The sequence below is a fragment of the Podarcis pityusensis genome (genome assembly GCF_964106645.2).
Source record: "Podarcis pityusensis genome assembly, chromosome: 5".
Lineage (NCBI taxonomy): Eukaryota > Metazoa > Chordata > Lepidosauria > Squamata > Lacertidae > Podarcis > Podarcis pityusensis.
In genome coordinates this window covers 42,792,964-42,813,523 of record NC_138032.1, presented here as the reverse complement: position 1 = coordinate 42,813,523, position 20,560 = coordinate 42,792,964, and the positions used below count along the sequence as shown (strand labels likewise).

Below are 20,560 nucleotides of genomic sequence, written 5' to 3'. Positions count from 1 at the left end.
TTGGAGTGTAAATGTGTTGCTCTAATGAGAGTCACAATATGAAAAACCAAACTTAGTTCAGATTTTACTTTGTGCTAATTAAAATAGCCCCCATCCCTCCTCCCATGGCTTGGGGGCAAGCAACAAAGCTAAGCTCAGTGACACAGAATAACACTTTCTCAAAACCAGCTGATTTCCCTATCCTTCGCTGACTTAACCCCAAGCCCCAAAGGGCAGCCCAAGTAAGATGGTCTTACAAGGACCCAGAGTCTGGAGGAAGGGCAATCCATTGCTGCTGCTTCTAGGTCCTTTATGCTCCTAGAGGTGTCTCCCCCCATGAGTTTTACTGGCTTTGGCAAGTGCTCACTGTCCTACTCCTCCCCATTCCCTTTCCCTGGAACTTTCTTGCATATAGAGTCTCCAGAGAAAACACTATCTTGGCACCTTTCTCACCATGTTCAAGGCGAAGGAGAAATATGCCTAGTATTCTCACACCCCTAGGACCAATCAAAAGAAGACCGCTGGCTATTCCACATTTTCTCGTTCGAAAAGCCTGGGTGGCGTAGGCTACCTTGACTCCAGATTGTCCTCTGAAGAGCAGTAACACCTCCAACCCCCTACGTTGCAGAGCAGGTGGTACCCACACACAGACCCAGGAGCCAGGAAGCAGATCACCTCTTGCTCTTGTGGCTCCCAGCACCCTTCTCCTGCTTTCCTTCCCCCTCTTCTTGAGCTCTTGCCTTGATAGAAAATCTCTTTCTAATCATTTCTCCTGCTTGCATGCGGCCCTCCCCCCTCCCTCTCCTCCACCCCCATTCACTCCGATGGTGAGTGGGAGGGTTATTAATTTGAGGTTTTCCTTGCTCGTGCTCTAAATACCGAATACAGCGTTCAGCATTCCCACAGCAAATGAGACACACATTTCGCTTAGGAGGCAGTGGGAGAAAATGATGCAGCTCCTTCCACAAATTAATTGCTGAAGAGAAAGAGAAAGAGAGAGAAATGGGGAGGCAATCTGACTCTGATTCAACTTGTTTGCAAAGTTGAAGCAAGAGGGGGACAAGAAAAAGCTCTTGCCTGTGCCCACAGGGGGAAACAGTGAAGTGGTAAGAGTGGGTCAGTTTGAACCAAGGACTTCAGCGGAGTTATTTGGAAGGCACCACAAGACCAGAGGGCGAGGGCATAAATGTCAGAATAGAGTGACATGGTGAGAACTCTGAAGGTATTGTAAGAAGAGAGAGAGAGAGAGGTGTGTGTGTGTGTGTGTGTGTGTGTGTGTGTGTGTGTAACAGGGCTGCACACTAGGGACAAAGCAGCTGCCCTTCTCTTGGAGAACCTTGCAGCCAAGAAGGGGGGAAACTGATCAATAAACCATTGAGCTAATCCCACTGGCACAAGAAAGGGAACACTCACAGTAAGACAGATTCCTTTGCCCTGAAGTACCAGTGCAAATCAAGAGAGGCTGTGGTTCATGTCCCCCTGGTGCAAGTCGCCATATGCAAAAATGGCAAAAGCTAGGGTTGCCATAGATCAAAAACTAAAAACCAGGATATCCTGAATGTTGTTGAGCTGGCTTATTTTTAAAGAAAACCACTGAACTTTTTGGGATTTTTTTTACACAAACCCCAAGGTTGTTTAGCCTTTTTTTTTCTTTTACAAAAACACACACACAAAAAATAAATTTCAATTGACTTGCCTAAGATCCAGGACAAAGTGCTGCCTTTGGGAAATTCTCCCCCCCCCCAATGTAAATTCTGCATTTGAAATCCCAGTAAGGTCCAGGGAAACCCAGACGTATGGGAGCTCGACAAAAGCTTCCATTTTATTTGGAAGGCAGAAGGCTGCCTTTTCTCTTCTAGGGATGCTGCTAGCCCTGCCAGTTTCCCCCTGCAGCAAAGAGCACATGCTGAGCCCACACCTTTAGATCTGTCAGAAGTGGTAAAGATTCATTAGGATCATAGAGCCCAAACCAAATCCAATTTGGTTTATTTAAAAAATGTATGGAGTTGGCAAGGATGAAGGAATCAGTACTGGTTTGAAATAATATAAAAACACAAATTCTAACCTATGACTAAATGCACTTTCAATATATATTTCACTTTTTACTTAAAAGGCTTGCATCTTAGCAGTGTTCCATGGTTCAAGGGTACAATAGCTTTGTAAACAAGCATTTTGGTTTCCCTACGAATGTCCCGGTCCTCAAACACTCTGCACTTCAACAGGGAGAAAGCCGCACTCGCAGAGCTCAGGAGATGCTGGATTTCTGCATCAATGTCAGCCCTTGTAGAAAGATAACTGCCCAGGTAGATTCAAGTGATTCAAGGGCAAGGATATTCTGTAACTAAAGGTAAAGGTAAAGGGACCCCTGACAATTAGGTCCAGTCGTGGCCGACTCTGGGGTTGCGGCGCTCATTTCGCTTTATTGGCCAAGGGAGCTGGCGTACATGTAGCCAGCATGACTAAGCTGCTTCTGGAGAACCAGAGCAGCGCACGGAAACACCGTTTACCTTCCCGCTGGAGCGGCACCTATTTATCTACTTGCACTTTGATGTGCTTTCGAACTGCTAGGTTGTTTGGAGCTGGGACCGAGCAACAGGAGCTCACCCCGTCATGGGGATTTGAACCACCGACCTTCTGATCGGCAAGTCCTAGGCTCTGTGGTTTAACCCACAGCGCCACCCGTGTCCCTTATACTGTCACTATACCTCACCAAATTACCAAACTCTGATACCATAGCTGTTTTTCTCTTTTTATATAGTACTGTACAGTACTCCTATCTCCAGAATGACATTCTCTATCCTGCCACAATTTAAAAAAAAAAAATGCCAAAATGTACACTTTATCTAGCCTGGCTTTTTAGCTGTTACAAAGAGGAACAATTTCCTTTGATAGTCTATCAAATAGCCTGTGGTATTTCTCTTGAAAGGTGTCAAACAAAGAGGGAATCTCTGCCAGAGTCCAATCCACAGCCCATCTTTCAGCTAATGTGAATAGAAAAGTGTGGTGAGGGGGCCAGCTACCAATTACCAGCACACCAAGATCTCTAATGTGATGATGGTACAGTGGGGTACATAGTGCAAAGAGAAATCCTGTTTTCTACTCAGTCCATAGAGAGTTCCAAAAATATATATGTGCCAGTTACTTTTAAGAACATAAGGAGAGCCTGTGGATCAGACCAGTGGCTCCTCTAGTTCAGCATCCTGCTCAGGCCATGGCCAAAAATGTTGAAATTTATCTTCCCTCCCTCTTTTGATTTGTTCATGAGTTGTAAGATCTAAGTGGTTTCCCACTTTTCTGCAGAGCTGTTTTTTTAAAGAGTGAACTACATTGCTTTACTTAGTTTGAATTTCTAATATGCTGCTGTGGCCCCTTAGGAGTTATAGTGCTGGAAGTTAAGCTCCTGCCTGTCTAATATTAGACTTGTAGTTGCATTTTACTTTTGTGTATTGTGCAGCTTGTTTCATTTTCTCTTACGCTCCCCACCTTCTCTTTAATAAACTTGGAACTCGTTCTAGTTAGACACAGTGTATTACATAATGAAGGCAGATTCGCAGGCATTGAAAACAGCTTCCAGATTTTAAACCTTTGTGACACCTGGCTGAAATTAAACTCTGCATATATTCAGGGGACTGGTGCTGAGTCCTGGCACTGAACTCAAAACCACAGGTTCTTGTTACCAGTGAGAGCTTCCTGTCATTGCAGATAGCAGGTGTGGAATCATTCCATTCAGATTGGGTCCAGGGTGGGGGCAAAAGCTTGAAGCCTCCCTCCTCCACACCAGCTATTTTTTTTTTTTTTTAAGCCCATGGCAAAATAATGTCACATCAAGTTTGGCTCTCAGCCTTAATCCCCCACTGCAATATGAGGATAAAACCACTCACTTTTTGGGATTTTTTTTTTCTTCTAAAAGGTCTGCATATATGTGAAACGCTTTGCAGACAGTGAAATGTTCTGCCAATGCTACTGTTGTTATTACTGACCCAAGTTGTTTCAATACAATCATGGAATTTCATCATCTCCAATAGTTCAGCCTAGCAATGCAGCCCACACTGGTCACAGAGGAAAAGAACTGCACCTTATAAACAACCTGTGTTGATCCCGGAGTCCATAAGAACATGAGTAGCCTTGTTGGAGCAACCCAAAAGCTTATCTAGTCCAGTGTGCTGTTTCCACACAGCAGTCAACCAGATGTCCACAAGCAGGACACAAGGGCAATAGCCCTCTCCGTTTCCCTGTTGCCTCTCATCCTGGAGGTATTAGACAACCATTGTAACTCTCAGCCATTGATAGCCTTGCCCACCATGAATTTATCTAATCCCATGTTAAAGCTATACAAATTGGTGGCTGTAACTACAGTCTTGTAGTTCTCTTGTCTGTCTTGAATGGTCTACCATTCAGTTTCATTAAGTGACTCTGGGGCTCTAGTATTATGAAAGAGGGAGGAAAAGCCTCTCTCTAGCCACTACTTGCTGGAGGAGATATTATAGTCCCATTCTGTTCAACCCTCAAAAGCTGGGGGAAATCTTGGGATTGAGCAGCTGGCTGTTGGCCTGGGGCTCTGCGGGAGGGGTTGATTTATGGACTGTGAGGGGAAGAGTTGACTGCCATCTTCTGTTGTCTTCCATTCTTTGGTTGGTTGGTTGGTTGGTTGGTTGGTTTTTGTTTGTTTGTAAGCAGAGTGTAAAACCTGAGCCCAGGAAAAAAGGAATGGAGTGTGTATACTGCAGTCAGCTAGGTGGTCACAGCCAGAGTCAAATAAGGGCAAATTAAAAACAAATGTAAGAAACAATGAATAACGTAAGTGGTTCCAGATGGATATCGCCTCCCAGGGTCTGCCAACAGGACACATGATGTCAGGTTAAATCATCAGTGCCAAAAACTCTTCTGGCCAAGGTTATTTTTCTCAATTGCTGTCAAATAAGAGTTAATCAGAGCTTTTTGGGTAATTGCTCCCTGGCTCAGGGAGATGCCAGGCAAGCATCTACATAGGGAACTATAAGTATACCTCATAGAAATTATGTAACCTCAGAACTCAAGAACTCACTCTGCTGCATGCATAGACAAGACTTGTCAGTTGCATGTCATCAAGTGATGTTCATGCATGTGTGAACTGGCCCCCCTGGGAATAATTCATTCTTCCTGGCACCAAAAAAAACACATACCCATTTGAGTACACCTTCCATTTGTTTTGGTGGAGATGGTAGTTTTTACTTGTTCTGGTTGTTAATTGCTCTGTGCGCAAAACCAACTCTTCCTCTCTGCATTTCTTTCAGTTTGTTACAAGATCAACAGAAGTGAGTGTACCATGCATACATTTGAATTTAAGAAATAAAGACCATTTTTTAAGATGACATAATCATTCCTGTTTAGTGACTTCTTTGCAGGACGTAAAGCTGCTTTGAGTCATACCTGCATTGTCTGAAATAGATTTCACCTCAATGCTAAACCTCCAGTGGCTACTTGATTTACTCTGGCCTGGTGCGTTTCACAAAGGCTTAGACACTAAAAGAATGGACTCCAACAGCCTTGATGTATCTTCCATCACTTGTTGCTGTTGTTTGACTGTATTAAAACAAAAGCAGCTGTGAAAGAGTGCTTATTCAAATGCTGGTACAGATCAGATAACAAATCCATCACATACACCTCAATAATAGACCAGCATATTTTACAAGAGCATTATGTTCAAAGCTTGCAGCTGGAAGGCTGAATCAACCTGAGCTCGAAAGCAATTGGGTTGCTTGTTGTGCACTTAGAAGGCCTTTAAAATCACCTGGATATAAAAGCAGGCTGTGGGCGATGGCAGCAGGAGATACAGTCTCGCTGCAGTGTTTGAGGCTAGTGGGAAACTTAGGAGACCATATTCATAGTCACCCTTCAGGACCAAAACGCTGGGACTTTGTAAATCAAGAGGGCAAATGAAGAACATTGATATCAAGTCCTTTCAGTCCTGCTAGGAGGGAAGCATGGTGTATCTGTGTTAGAATGAGAGCACTATGCCCTCACCACTGCAACACAACACCTCACCTCCCAGCTACAATGGCAGGCTGGTCTTAGTGATCTATCTCAGGGATGCAATTTAACAGCTCATTAAGCAAAGACAGAGCATTGATCACCATTATTAAGCACACCTTTAGCTAATTGCAGATTTCCATTCTTATGGCTTAACTATGTGGGAAAAGTCAAGCACAGGATGTTAAATCACCATGATCTAAATCCTGGACAGTTGATGTTCCATTTTGATTTTACCATAATTAATTTTTCCTCTTTTTGAAGTGGGGAATAGTGTTGTGTTTTATATTGTAAACAGCCCTGTGATCCTCGGATAAAGGTCAGTATAGATATTTAATAAACAACAATAATACCTGGTTTGATTTCAACCTAAAGCCTTGCTACCTATGAGCAAGATTAGCATCCCATTCTGCAAGGAAGGCCACAGCCACCTCCGCAATTCAGGAAGCATTCCAAGAATGGAGGTTCATTTCCTGTCCTCTGCTTCTATATTACTTGGTAAAATAATCTTTAAGGCTGGATAGGTGAGTTTTAAAAACTCTGCTAAGTATGAATGGCAGTGTATAGATTACTTGTCAGTTTCATGGACAGGAACTCCATGTTTGCTGGCAAATATTGCAGCCTATCAGGGATTTAAAATGTGGCAAGATGGTGATAGCAAATGTTTTGAGTTTCCACATCAGCAAGGGAGCTGGGTAGGATAGGGCTGTTCTTGTGTAACTTTGGCATGTGGGAGATCTGGGATTAGGATTACAGTATGTGTTAAGGAGGAGGAGAAAACTAACTAAGCACCCTCATGTGGCTACTCTGGACAGGGTTTTAGTCCTTTTATATAAATCCCTCCCTCCACTGTTATTATCTCCATGAGTAGTGAGGCATTGGGGCGGGGGAAGGAAAAGGTGCAGATGGTGTTCCTGACTTTTAAAAATAGTTTGGGGCAGGGTGTGTGGGAAGTTACATCAGGATATGGATGTTTGGAGGAAAAGGTTGAACAACCCAGAGTGTGTGTGGGCCCAGAGTGCGCACACACATTAAAACTTCAAAGCAGCTGATAAAAATGTCACCCAAACCTTGGGGAGACCCTAAACATGGACCAGACAGGAATTTCAAGTGTAAAAAGGCAAAACCTTCCATTTCAGATGTCATTATTTCTAGAGGCGTTTGCACTCCGTCTCCACTCACTTTCGAAAGGGAAATGGAGACTGTGTGTTTCATCCTCACAAACATGCTCTTCCCTCCACTAGCAGCAGATGTGTGGAAGTATCTAGGGACAGTTCTTCTTGGGGGCGGGAGCGGGGGAGCGGGGAGAGGAAGCCAGTCTGGGAATGCTGGCGTTGAAGAGGACAGTGCTCTCCAGCCTCCTCTAGCCCCAGCTGGTGCTTGTCACCAGAGCGTTTGCTCCCCGGAGCACAACTTAAACCTAACAGCTTGGAGGTCCCAGGCCCCCTCCAGCACAGCAAGAGTCTCAAAGCCAATGCACTTGCAAGCTGATGCAGCAGAAATTAAATGAGCAAATGTGGCTGGGGCCTTCCCCAGCCTGCAGTTCATTACACACTCACAGCCCTGAGGCCCAGCGTGAGGGAAGCGTGAGTGGAGGGGGCCATGCCGAAGTCAGACAGCTTGGCTAATTAACCACTAATTACCTAGGAGAGTAAGGAGGCTCTGCGCAACAGAAGAGAGTGAAGGGGGAAATGTCTGAGGAGACGGGGAGCCATTGCACTTTCCCAGCAGGGGCTGCTGGAAGACCAGGGATGAGAGGTTAAGCAAAAGGCAAAGGGTGGTGAAGTGATGGCACCTGGGGGGGGTGCAGTTCACGGGGCAGCGGAAGAGCTGTAGCCACAGGAAGCGCTCCTTTGCTCCGCTTCTAAGGCCCCGATTTCTTCCCAGATCTGTGCCCAGCTCATTTAATCTAGTCAATTGGATTCACTTCCCACCCGCTTAATTCAATTAGTCCGAGAGGGGCAAAGGAGAAGGAGCCTGAACCAGGCTGCACTTCATCAGCAACTAGGTAGATCAGAAAGGAAGGGAAGCGTTTAAGGGAAATGAATTGAAGGCCTGAGGTGGCACAACTCTGCCCAGAATGATTAGCAAGGTAGGGTGGAAAATGCATTTGTCTTTGTCTCTAGAATGGCCTGGGCTTGAATTATTCTCTAAGACTGAGAGACCGGTGTAAACCATTTGAGACAGGGCACATTTTTATCAACAAACCAATCCACAAAACGGAGCGCCTGAATTAATTCTCTAGTCTAAAGCAATGATTTTCCCAATGTTACATATGCAGGCTCTGCAAAGGGGGAAGGGGGGGTGGTACAAAAGAATCCCCACAACACCACTATGTACATTTACTAGGGAGTAAGTCCCACTGAACTGAGTGGGGCCAACATGTGTAAATATGCATAGATGTGGAATGCACAACAGAAGCAACAGGAATCATCTTCTGTATGGAGACAAGCGTCAAATAAAGCCCCCCCCCCCAATGCTGTGCCGCTTCCCAACCCTACAAAAGGTGTATCAATGCAGCTTGCTAACCAGAAGTGTGAAAAATGCTTTGCTGGAAGCTAATAGTTCAACAAGAGCCAAAGGCTGGGGCTGCAGGGAGAGGGAACATGGCTCTACATTGTTGCCATGTTGAGAAGTGCAATCTTGCACACCCCCTTTGAGGAACTGGCCACCTGTGAATTGGGGACACAGACAGTTCTGAGCTAAGGCTGGCAGTCTTATTTTATGCCAACATGGTGAAATGTGTTATGCCACATGGCAGCTTGCAGCTAGACAACAGGGTGCTTTAAGGCAGGAAATGTGAATACAAAACTGCAAAAGTGCCAGGCTGACCCCAGATGGATCCCCATGCTAGAGGCCCACCATCCATCATGGTCCTTATGTACCAAGTGCTGCTTTATGTGTGGGTGTGTTTTCCTGCAGACAAGGCAGGGCAGCAAGTCACTGTGTTGAAGGGTGTCATGTTATCCATGCTTTCACGCCATATGGTTTAGCTATACACCACTTGGCCGACCCCAAGCGCTACAGCTGGCTCCAAAATCAGCAAAGGCAAAGCAAGCACACAATAAAAACAGATAAGTTCTAAGAGTGGCTGGTGAAACCCAGCCAGATGGGTGAGGTAGAAATTGTTGTTGTTGTTGTTAGAAAGAGAGACCTCCGCCAGAAGACAATGCTCAGACTCCCCATCTACTTTGAAAAACGGAACAGGTCCCATGTGCTTTTGGCACACCTCAACAACACAGAAGTAAAACCTTAGACGCAAACACTGTTGAAACTGGGTTGGCTCACAGTACCCTAGGACAAAGTGCTCTGTTCCTTTGATGCAGGCGAGATGCTCTGCTTAGATCAAAGGGCTAACATTTTTCTGCAGGGCATAGAAATTTCATATATAATTATTTGTCATGCTGTACAACTGGAATCAGATGGGCCTTTAATAGTTTACATGGGACATTCCTTCCTTTCATGTCACATGACTTGCTTGATCACGGCAGGTTTAAGATCTTGCCCTGCTGCCAGTCTGAATATTTGCTAGGCATCTACACTCCATTCTAGATATAGGATTCAAGAGCCAGCAATTGCCTCTTTCACATAGAATTGCTTTGGCTGTTGAATTCAAAAGCCATTGGACTCAACAAAATAGTCCTCAGTATCGATCATGTTCTCTCCCCCGTGCACTGGTATAAACTTCCCACAGCCTCCTCGTCCCTAAAGAAGGAAGTCTAGCTCTGGCCTTGATGCAAAATTCACCCTAAAAAGCATCTACTTGAGAAGGAACTCGTAAGGCAAGGATGGAGAACCTGTGGTCTTCCAGGCGTTGTTGGACTCCAACTCCCATCATCACCAGCCAGCATGACCAATGCTCAAGGATGTCAGGTTGTAATCCAACAATATCTGGAGGGCCACAGGTTCCCTATCCTATATTGAGGATTAGCCGTTGAACATGAGCATCGCTGGTGACCTCTACCCTATCTATTCTCATTTCCCTGAATGAGTACACAATGTATATTAAATATGTAACCCAGGTCAGCTGCCAGGGCCCACTGATCACTAGAACTACCCAAGCCAGATGAATCGTGGCAATTGCTCTTATTCCTTGCTGCCAGCACTAGCCAATCCCTCTCCTTGCCCACCCATCAGTCATGAAGTGGTACAATCTGAAGTGGTGCAGCCTTGCTCCATTCACAGACATGCCACCTCAACATTTGTGTATGAGGACTTGGGACAGGAGCACTGGGGAGAACCAGCTCCAATGACAGAGAAACAAGGTAATGGCTGTCACCAGGGATTATACCCTTCTAATACTGAACTCAAAGCCATCTGGGCAGAAGTCCCTGACAACTAGGCAAGATTGGTGATGGTTTTCCTAAGGTACTCATTTGTGGAATGCGTTTGATATGGATCAGCAGGCTTTCCCGTATAGCCGTGGTGTGGTAATAAGCTTCTTGCAAGATAGTAAGCAACCATTTGGGATAGCTTATAAACTGCCCAACCAGAGCCAGAACGCTTGGAACTGCTATTGTGCTGTAGCACAGTGCGCGCGCACACACATTTTACAGCAAGAAATGCTACTGTAGGAGAGCCCTTTCCAGTGTGAATGTGCCACATTAGTGCCCTATGGTGACTTATGGGGTGTGAAATGGCTGTAATGAGGACAGAATGCCAGGTAAGCTTCCGTCAGAGCATATGAAGTCTGGATAGTGTGCCTTGGGAGAAGGCTATTGAACAGTTACCCACACTCACAAGCTGCCATAAAGGAAATGTTAATTGAGGCGATAAAAGGCAGCTAGGGAGAAGGCAGATTCGAGTTGATAGCAGCTGGCTGCAATAAATGGGAAAGGGACCTGCTCTCTTAGGATTGGGAGAGAATGCTTCTTTCCCAAGTAGTTTGCAGGATGGGAGTTGCAGATCCATTGCTTGGCAGAAACTAGTGGCAGAAACCATGCAGCTGAAGGCAGAATAATGTTTGGAATTCCTTGTGAAAATAATCAAATAGCTGATTTTTGGCACAAGGGTCATATACCCCTTCTTCCACTAAACTTGAAGTATTCCCCACTGACTTTAATTCTCAGGGATTCTGGGGTCAGGCAGTGTTTATTGTTGGGCTTATCCAGGGGGAGAAGGAGCTTCCATCTAGCTCCTATACTAAGCTCATATAGCCTGGAAGAAAGCTCTTTAGTCCTAACAAGTTAAAACTATATATATAAAAAACAAAAGACTATTATGCCCAAGTGCACTAAGATGCACACTAATGTAAAACAAACATTATGAGATCCTGCTGGACTCAGAATATCTAAGCTGGAAGCTGGTAAATTCAGACATCCAAAAAGAACAAGCCAGGCATCACTGGTTCATACTTTGGCCTGTGACCAGCAGGTTCTCTTTCTCTTGCTTCTTTTTAACATGGGTGGGAGAAATGACCCACCCTACAACCCCCGGGAATAACCTTCCTCCTGTTGCGTGCAGGAATAGCAGCTAAGGTTGAGGACTACTTCTTTTTCTAGGTATTTGTGCTGCGCCTTTACTTATTTTTAAACCAAGTACTGTCTGCACCAGTTTAGTTATCAGATTCACACTTCACCCATCATCCCTATCTCTGCTTTGAGGAACTTGAGTGAGAATTCTTTCCTGGCTCCTAAATCCAGGATGCTTCATCACACACAAAAATACTCAGACTAAGGAAGACAGTCTGTGGTTGTCTGCATCTGACTGGGAACAGACACCAAAATGGTGATACACAAATATCCCTCATTAACTAACTCTGTAGGTATGTTTGCGCTGCAGTTTCAAGCCGGAAGGCAAGAGGAGCCCTGAAAACAACTGTGTGGAATCTGGACCAATTACTCTTGTGAGACAATCATCCCCTACTGGTTGACAGACTATAAGATCCACATTTGCCTAAAGTCCTCATCAGTGACCTAAATCTGGATGTTAACATCAATAACCCAATTTCATCATGAATTCAGCATTTCTCATCACTGCAACAGAGGAAGAGAGCTCTCTAGATGCAGTTAGTCCATGAGGCAGGTTAAGACAGGCTTGAACATCCCTTTATCCTCTGTCCGCCCCATGGACAAGACTAGAATAATATAAACTGGGTTGGGAAAGACTCAATTCTTGCTAGACAAAGTGTGCCATAACCTTTACAAAAACATTCACAAACTCCCTCAGGGCTGCAAAGAGAGAACTGGAAGCCTTCTGTATTGGAAACATTTATAGAGTCTGCTTCTGAATGATCAACAGATGCCCACAGAGATTCAATTCCTGCCAGGATGAAAAATTGGCAAATATTAAGTTCTCATGCAGTGATTGAGCCGTTTCAGATTTAAATGGGTGAAAGTTGCCATTGTTAGGTGTTCTATTAATGGACCATATCGTGCCTCTGGGCCACTTGGCTTTGCAGTCCAGGGGCCGTCGGAACACTAAAACGATTGCTGGTGCTAGGGACAGAAATTTATTTCAGGGAAATGCAGCAAAATCTGCCTTCTGGTCATTCAGCTGCTGTAAGGCTGCTTGGAGGTAGTTTTCTGTACCGGTTGGCCAGACATGGTCTGAGGTTCTATGCAAAGTGCTGAAATGTCTTATTTTGCATGGACTTTCCTTTTTATACTGTGCTCAGAAATAGTGCTTGTGAGGAGTACAAGATTAGAACTGCCTGTGGAGATACCTGGGGACTGGAAGTAGCAGTCATTACTGCCTGAGCCACTGGAGCTGATGGAATGGGAGCACTTGAGTGGTCAGTGTGTGTGTGTGTGTGTGTGCGTGTGTGTGTGTGAGAGAGAGAGAGATGAGGCATGTGGTAGAACATCATTATCTCATTGGCTGCCCAATATATAGGTAATATGAGGGTGAAATCACCAGCACAATCCCTAACAAGCATGGACAGTGTTTCTAGGATGCTCTTTGTGTATAGCAGTTTTTTTAAAAACTGAGAGCATGAGTTCCTTGGCTTGCAACTATTTATATATGCCCACTAAAAACATCTCTAATTTATCCTTTTCTTAGTTTAGATTCTGCTCAGAATGGAAGGATATTGCAGGGGTCTCCCCCTCACTGCTTTATGAACATTCACTTCACAGACATTGTTAATGGCTATGAGATTTCAATCGCCCCACTTCAATCCACCCTTTAACTAAGGGCAAGCTGTGAGCAAATGTCCATTTGGCAAATTAAGACTTTCCAGGCAAAGCACGCTGCAGCAGCAGGATTGAGCACACTCCAGGAGCAGAAGCCAGGAGGTAGGAGATGTTGGGGGGGGGGGATCCTGAGAGCCAGACAGAAGTGCTGAGATATGCTTGTTTTTGCTTTGGTTAAAACATTAACAAGATTGCTCTGAAAGCTTTGCAAGAGGTTGGCTGCCAAAATTAAATGTTTAGAATTTAAAAGCATCCATTTTTATTAAAGTCTGACATATTGCTGGCTCTGACTTCAGTATTGGCGCCTACAGATGATGAGAACTGGGCACTGAAAGACCAAGACCAAAGGTGGGCAGGGTGGCCAAGATGCAAATGAGGGCACGGTTCCTGCACCTTTAATGGTTATGCAGAGCACAGAATTTCAACAGGTACAGTTTGCATGTTATTCTCTCCTCCACACAACTATTTATATAGGTATAGGTGCCCTGCCCTCATCTGCATCTTGCCCCCCTAAATATGGGTGCAAATATTCTGTATGCAAGCATCCTAGGAGAAAAGAGGTGCCAGAACTCACCTGAACTCAGTTCTGGCACCTCTCAGGTGGGCACCATTGCCATTATAAAAGAACAAGGGAGACATTCGTGTTGAGTTCTGTCACCCCCCCCCCCGAAAAATAGTACTGCTTAGATCACATATAAGTTAAAAAAATAGGCACATACACTTTCATGTTTTGTGGTGCATGCCCCCTCCCTCCTAAGATTAGGTCATTATATGCAGTTAAAATATTTGTCTTCTGGCTTCTGCCACTCCACTTAAGACCTGGCAACTCCAGAGTCTCAGAGGCAGCTAAATTGATGGTAAAGACAGCTATAAATTAACCATTATAAAATTTATTCAAGTGCTCCATATAGATCTGTCGAAATTCTCCACCACAAGCCCCATCTTAGTCTCCCTCATTAGCGCTAAACATATCCTGTCTCTAAAGAGTCTGAGCCAGCATCAGGTGGAAGGAAAATCCAAGTGGAATTAGCAGAGATGAAAAGCTACAGCTGTCTCAGACAGGGGTCATGGCTCAGAATAAGGGAGACCCCACTGGAGATAGATTTGTGCTAACTAATCTAGAATCACTAATTCACAGCTCTGAGTTCTTTCTCTTTCTATGGCCTCTGCAAGCAGCGACATAATTTCCATATCTCTCAAGGGACAAACCACTGCCTGGGAGACAGCTGTGGTTCCAGACAGGATAAAAGGAAGGCCAGTCAACAAAATAATCAAATCCAAGTTTTGCCTTGGGCCTATTGCAATGCCTCTAATACTATACTGTGTGAAGACATGAGTTCTGCTGGGGGAAAAACCAGTGTGCAGTACAGTAGCAACAGAAAGAGGGAATGTTACGAAGTACCCCTAAATTCAGATTTTCCTCTAAGTATTGTAGCCTGCACCTGAGAATGGAAGCTCTGTTATGATCTGGAAGACAAGGAATGAACCACCTGCAATGTGTCCTGCTAAATACATTGGCAGCTATCTCCCTGACATCCTTCCTTATCACTTGTAAATTTAAAAGTAAAACACAAGAGCATCAGACCCTTTCTGGAAGTGTTAAGCCAAGACACCTAAAATGTCACTCATTCGTTTTCCCCACATAGCTAATTAAGAAGTTTCAGTGGCATCAGGCTCCCACCAGAAAATAGTGATGATGTTAATCCTTTTCCCCTTCCGCACCTGGACATCAGAAAGAAGTTACACCTTTAGAGGGCATTTCTCAGAGATTTAGGACAATCTCTTCCTGGCTGGCATGATTTAGAAACTTTTAGCACCCAATGCTTTTGGGAAGACAATATTTTTAGCCTTTTATTGTAAATATTAAACTCAGATTGGTCGTAAAAGCTGCTACTAGCCTGCTCAGAGTTAGGGGCTTCTTATCTTCAGGGGTTGGACTCTATCTCCCAGGATCTTCACTAAGGTTGTAATCTGTGACTCTCAGATCCACCCACCCACTCTGCAGGTGTCAGAAACTGTGTCCTCTTCTTCACAGAACAGGCCATATGCCCCTTCGTTACACTACCTCATTTTATTTTTCCTTGTTTTTGTTCCTTTTGCTGTACCGGAATGGCTCCAGGATGACACTACCAAGCTCTCCTCTGCATCCCTTACCAAAATACTCTGAGCCAGTGTTCTTAAGCTGGCAACAGATCTTTCCCTTCTCCATGCTTGTCCTACTGCTCTAAAAATCCCTCCCCACCCCATGCAATTTTTTTGCCTTTACCTTCACATTTCTTCCAAACAGATTTGGATAGCACATCCTCAGCAGCAATTTTCTCCACCACATTTCTCTCTTTTATGCTCACAAACCACTTAAAGCATTTCCACTATTAAAAAAAAAATTACTTCCCTGTTTTCTGTTAAGAAAGCCAAATAGCTCATACTGTTAGTTGCTTCAAGCTCTCCAGAACTGAAATCCTTTTCCTTTGCCAGTCATCCCAAACGTTTTCCTCATTTGTTAATATTGCCAAATTGTGTTCTTCTTTTTCCAAAGTGTGCTGCACAAACCCCCTCCTGTAGTTTTTGTGGCTGGTGCTTTAGAATGATTTCCTTTTATTGCTGTGGCCAGGCAGCTCCCTCCCTCCTCAATTTCTTGTTAGCATTCTTCCTTTGCTGTATATTTCTGCGAATTGAAAGCTTGCACCATTAGTTTTAACCCTTTTATTAGCTTTAAACTCTTTTAAACTTAGCCTGTTGTTAGTGTGTTGTGAACATCGGCATCAATTGATTCTGCTTAATAGCTTTCAACAAATATGTTACGGTAATTCCTTCTGATACAAAAAATTACTTGAGATTTCGTTGTCCATGACTACCCATGGAGTGCCAAATTCCAAAGTGTGTTCAGGCTCAAGCACAAAAGATCCTAAAAACAGGTGCCAAGGTTGCATGTGCAAGCTTGCATTGCATGCACACTGCACACCTTGACCCAAACCACCTTGAATTGCTTGACATGTAAAAAAATACATGCATATAGTGAGGGTAGCATCTTCCCCCAACCAACCTTTTGTCACAAGCATCAAGGGATATACATTCAAACAGGAAGTGTGCTACTGCTCAAAGAATTCCAGTAGAAAAATGGCATTGTGTTGTATCCAAAGCTGAGTGTGGAGGGACATTTCACTTGCACAATGAGACTTCTTCTGCCTCTGCTCTCCCCACCCTCCTCATATCTGCTTTCAGGGAGCTGCAGGGGGTAGTTCCACCGTGCAAGCCAAAGTCTGTTGTTCAAGAGAAATGACAGTGTTGGATACAACCTATGGATATAACCTACAATCCAAAATGCTTCCAACTGAGTCAGATAAACCCAAAGGCATCAATTCATAATAATACCAATCACTATAAACTAGGAAGTACATCCTAAAACAAAGGGTACTCCTATAACAAACTGAAAACTAACTACAGAATGCAGATTGGAAAGGGGGAAGCTCAGAAACACACACCTTGCTGAAAAGAACTCTGATGACCTCTGTGAAGACCCCACTCCCAGCCCAAAGTATAGGACCACAGAGCTTCTCTTCCTGGTTAATTCTGAGGAGGATAACCTTGCCTACCAAGCAAGAGAAGGCACATGAACAAATGAAAAGATTCCATGTGGTCACATGGGAGAGAAGTAAAAGGCTCCTGAGCAGGGGTTGCCACCCACCCACTCAGTCACAACCTCTTCTATTGGCTGCAAAGTAATATGTCTCTCAAACCCAATTTCGGCTGGGGAGGGGACCCGGTGAGTGCTGCAGAAGTCAAATGTGCTCTGTGTTGGTAACCCCTGCAACTGGTTTGACAAAGAAAATGCTTGCAGGTAACAAACTGAAAAGGACTCAAAGAATTAAGCTTGCAGTTTTCAGATTTTCAAACCCAACTCCTCTCCACCTCGCACATCCCATCCTAAATACTTCACTGAAGATGGCAAGTGCTCTGAAGCAAGGACGATGTCGTTTGTCTATTTGGTACAGCGGCAAGCACACATTAGCACCAAGAAAACGTTAAGAGTAGTAATAATTTATTACCTCTCCCCCAAAAGAGCACAAAAAGATACACTGCACACAATAGAGTGATCAGAGGCGCCACACCCCTCCCTGGCCCCTTACTGCCAAATTCTATATACATCATCTTACAGGTGCTATTTCAGCAGCAAGGTGTTCATAGTGTTTCTTCTAGAGGGGGGAAAAAGAATTCTTCCTTGAAATTCTGGCCTCAAAGTCCACTGCTAAGCATGGCTGAGATCCATCAACGTACTTAGGGAAGGGAGGTTCTCATCGGAGTCCAAAAAGAACAGAGGAATCACACAAGATGGCAGTCTGTTCTGAATAATAACCAACATACACCAGGAAAGAGCCCAGTAAGTGTGCCTGTATACCTGCTTGCCGAATCCTGTTGGCATCCATTGGACATGGTTCTGCAGCCTGGAAGATAATATGCAGGTAGGAGACAACCCCCTGCAACAGATACTGTGCCAAATACTCCCAACCTTTTAATTAAGAATTCAGACTCTAAATTTTAGAGCTCATCTGATTGAGATTTCCAGTCTGAGTACAGTACCAAAGGTATGACCAACTCCTTGCTTCCCAACAGAGCACAGTCCTATATTTCTAGAAAAAGGATGATAAAAATCTATGGGGCAGCTGACTGCACAAACATGTCCTGTAATCTGCCATTGCAGCCCTTGGTGGACAAGAGTATAGAACAGAATGCCAGAGATGTAGAACACTGATTTGCCCTATCCCAGGCTTCTTTCCTCCTAAAATGCTGTGAGATACTCCCAACTAATTAATTCCCTACTTCTACCTATGCAATGAAGCACTTTATTAGAGCACAGAGAAGGTAGACTTTGACAGAGGAAGGGAAAGTGAGCTAAGCAGTTCCTGCTTCAGTCAACGTGAAATTTGGCATAGGCAGTGTACGTGTTGAATGGACTAGACACTGAAAATGTGGATAGGAGAACTTGGTCACCATATCAGCACCTTGGGGATCCAGGAGTATCAGGCCAGTGGAGAGATGCTGAAGAACCTAATGTAGGAGCTTAGTTAACCTACTGGAAACAGGAAAAAATGGGTTCCCTCTGATACACAACAACTGTATTAGCAATAAAAGCAGAGGGCACTCTCTTTTATTGGTCCTATGGGGTGGGGGTGGGGAATCAATGGCATATATTCATTTCCTTAATCCCCAGAGTCTTAGAACAGGGCAGTAGGAATAGCAGAGGTGAACTCATAGAGTTAACCTCTTAGTTCAGGAACTCCGGAGACCAAGTGTTTTAGGCAGGACACTGTGAAACCTCTTGAAGAGAATCTCTTGCAAGCACCATTCAGTCAGGAGGCCCTAACTCAGAGTGAAGGGCAGAGACTTCAGCTCTTAATTTCCACACCAGTTTGAGATGGGGCTGGCAATACACATGGGCAACAGATGCAAAGCACCCAAGTCAAGCAGATAACTTATAGACAGAAGTTCAGTCAATCTGCCCCTTATTATAAAGGACTTAGTTCCCATGGCCTGCACTACTTTCTCTTCCTCGGCATCTGTCTATCATCAGACAGGTTGCAGAGAATCAGAAGGATGAGCTCTCCCAACAACACTGTTTTGCTCTAATTTTGCTCACTTGGGGAAAAACTCTTATCCCTGCACAATAGTTGCTGCACAGAGAAAAGCGAGAAAAAGCGGTAACTACATATTCCTCTTCCTCACTCCCAACTCCACAGTGTAGTCAACATCACCAGTTCTCTGTGCTCAGGAATGTGGGACAAGTCCAGTTCTTCCCTTGATGATTCCTGGGGAAAACCACACAAGCACTAGGGATAGACCACCCCACAATCAGGAGTTACAGCCAATGCTGGGGAAAGGGATTCAGTGATGCCAGGACTGGCCAGGAAGCAAGATGGTAACTCCGCTTCAGGAGATGGTTGAGAATTCTTTAAGCAAGGTTTCCTGGCTGAGAGTGTTGAAGGCCAGATTTCGCCGGACATTGATGCTGATGGATCGAACCTGTGTGAGAGAGAACAGTCATTTCATATACCACTTACACAGACCAGCACCTCTGGCACTGAAGGAGACCCCTGATAGGTGAGCTTTTGTTGCAACATGATTGGCTCGGGGAAGAAAGCCTACCAACAAACTAAGACTCAACAACCACAAGGATGTTCAGTCAGATCAAAACAGCCTATGAATCTCTCTCATGCTGCTTGGAATCTACCCAGGTGCAGAGATGGCTGAAAAATTTCCTTCCTCAGTCTGTCTTTGTGTCTCGGGTGGTTCAGAGCTTGTGGGCCAAGATAGGGCTCTCGGGAATTGGGTGCATTCAACCCAGAGGTAAATTGGAGGAAGGATGTGGTGGCGAGGTCAGGATTAGAGCTAGTGGAGGTCCAATAGCAGTGGCAAGACAGAGTGGGGAATTGGCTAGATGCAAGGTTGGCAGGACTGTGAACAGCTCCCAGGCATGCAGCTTCAGTACACAACTGAGCCACAAGTGGTGCAAGCCCTGAGTCCTGGATGGGTGTTTACTGCTTTGAAGTCCAATAAGGTTTCTTCTGCATCCTGCACAAGCCAGGAGAAGAAACTTAAGAGCTTGTACTCTCCTCCTTTCTCTCTGTTTTTAAATGGAATTCACTGTAATGATATGGGGCAAGGACCACTGGTTTCAATGGTTTTAAAAGAGGACTGGGAAAAGCCATGGGTGATAGGTCTGTTAAGTCATGACAGCCGCCTTCAGGGACACTGTAAGAAACAGAATGCTGAACTAGTTGAACCTTTTGTGTTTCCATCTAGATCACCTTCTATTGTAGTCATAGATAAATGTACATAATTCTGCATAAAAATTCAGAACACAGCAATCAAAATAAACAGTGCAGATCTGGGACATTTCCATAATTTAATGTTGTACATGTTTGGTTCAGAGTATGTACCCCCTTACTATTAAATAGGGCAGCAGATCTTAACTGGTAAATAATGGGATTTTGTCAACATACAACCAAATCAGGTCAATTGGATTCTTCCCTTCTGCTTTGATAGCAAACTCAGGGAATACACAAAACATTTATTGTAGTTCTCAGAGATTGGCTTGTAAGAGGCTCAAGAAGTCTCTAGAGAAATAGGGATTAAACTGGTTGCATTTGTTCAATCATCAGATGAAGAATAATGACGAAAGCTTCCTTGTCTTCATTCAACTGGGAAGAGAGTCCATTTGAACATTTCTGATAGAAAAACTGGAGGAAGGAAGACCGCTGGCAATTGTGTTAGCTATACTCGGTGAAACTGAATCTAAACTACTAGCATTTAGGAGGATGGACTCTGGAAAAAGTATAATCTCAGAAAATTGGAAAAAGCAAATCTGCATTTTAATCAAGGGAAATGTAAAGTTAGTGAACAGCAGGGCATACTGAGCAGCAACAATTCCTGCAAGAAAGGGG

The 20,560-nt window shown here is 44.4% G+C and overlaps 1 protein-coding gene across 4 annotated transcripts in view; it reads right to left on the bottom strand.

Moving 5' to 3' along the window:
* Window positions 1-17,143: 17,143 nt before the first annotated feature.
* The window catches only part of ARMH3 (armadillo like helical domain containing 3), a 127,021-nt gene continuing 123,604 nt past the window's right edge, over window positions 17,144-20,560 (bottom strand). For all 4 annotated transcript variants that reach the window (XM_081007069.1, XM_081007066.1, XM_081007067.1 and 1 more), the window contains one exon: window positions 17,144-19,139. In XM_081007069.1, coding sequence (XP_080863195.1) covers window positions 19,047-19,139 — 93 coding nt within the window. In that variant the 3' untranslated portion in view covers window positions 17,144-19,046. The remainder of the gene's footprint in view (window positions 19,140-20,560) is intronic.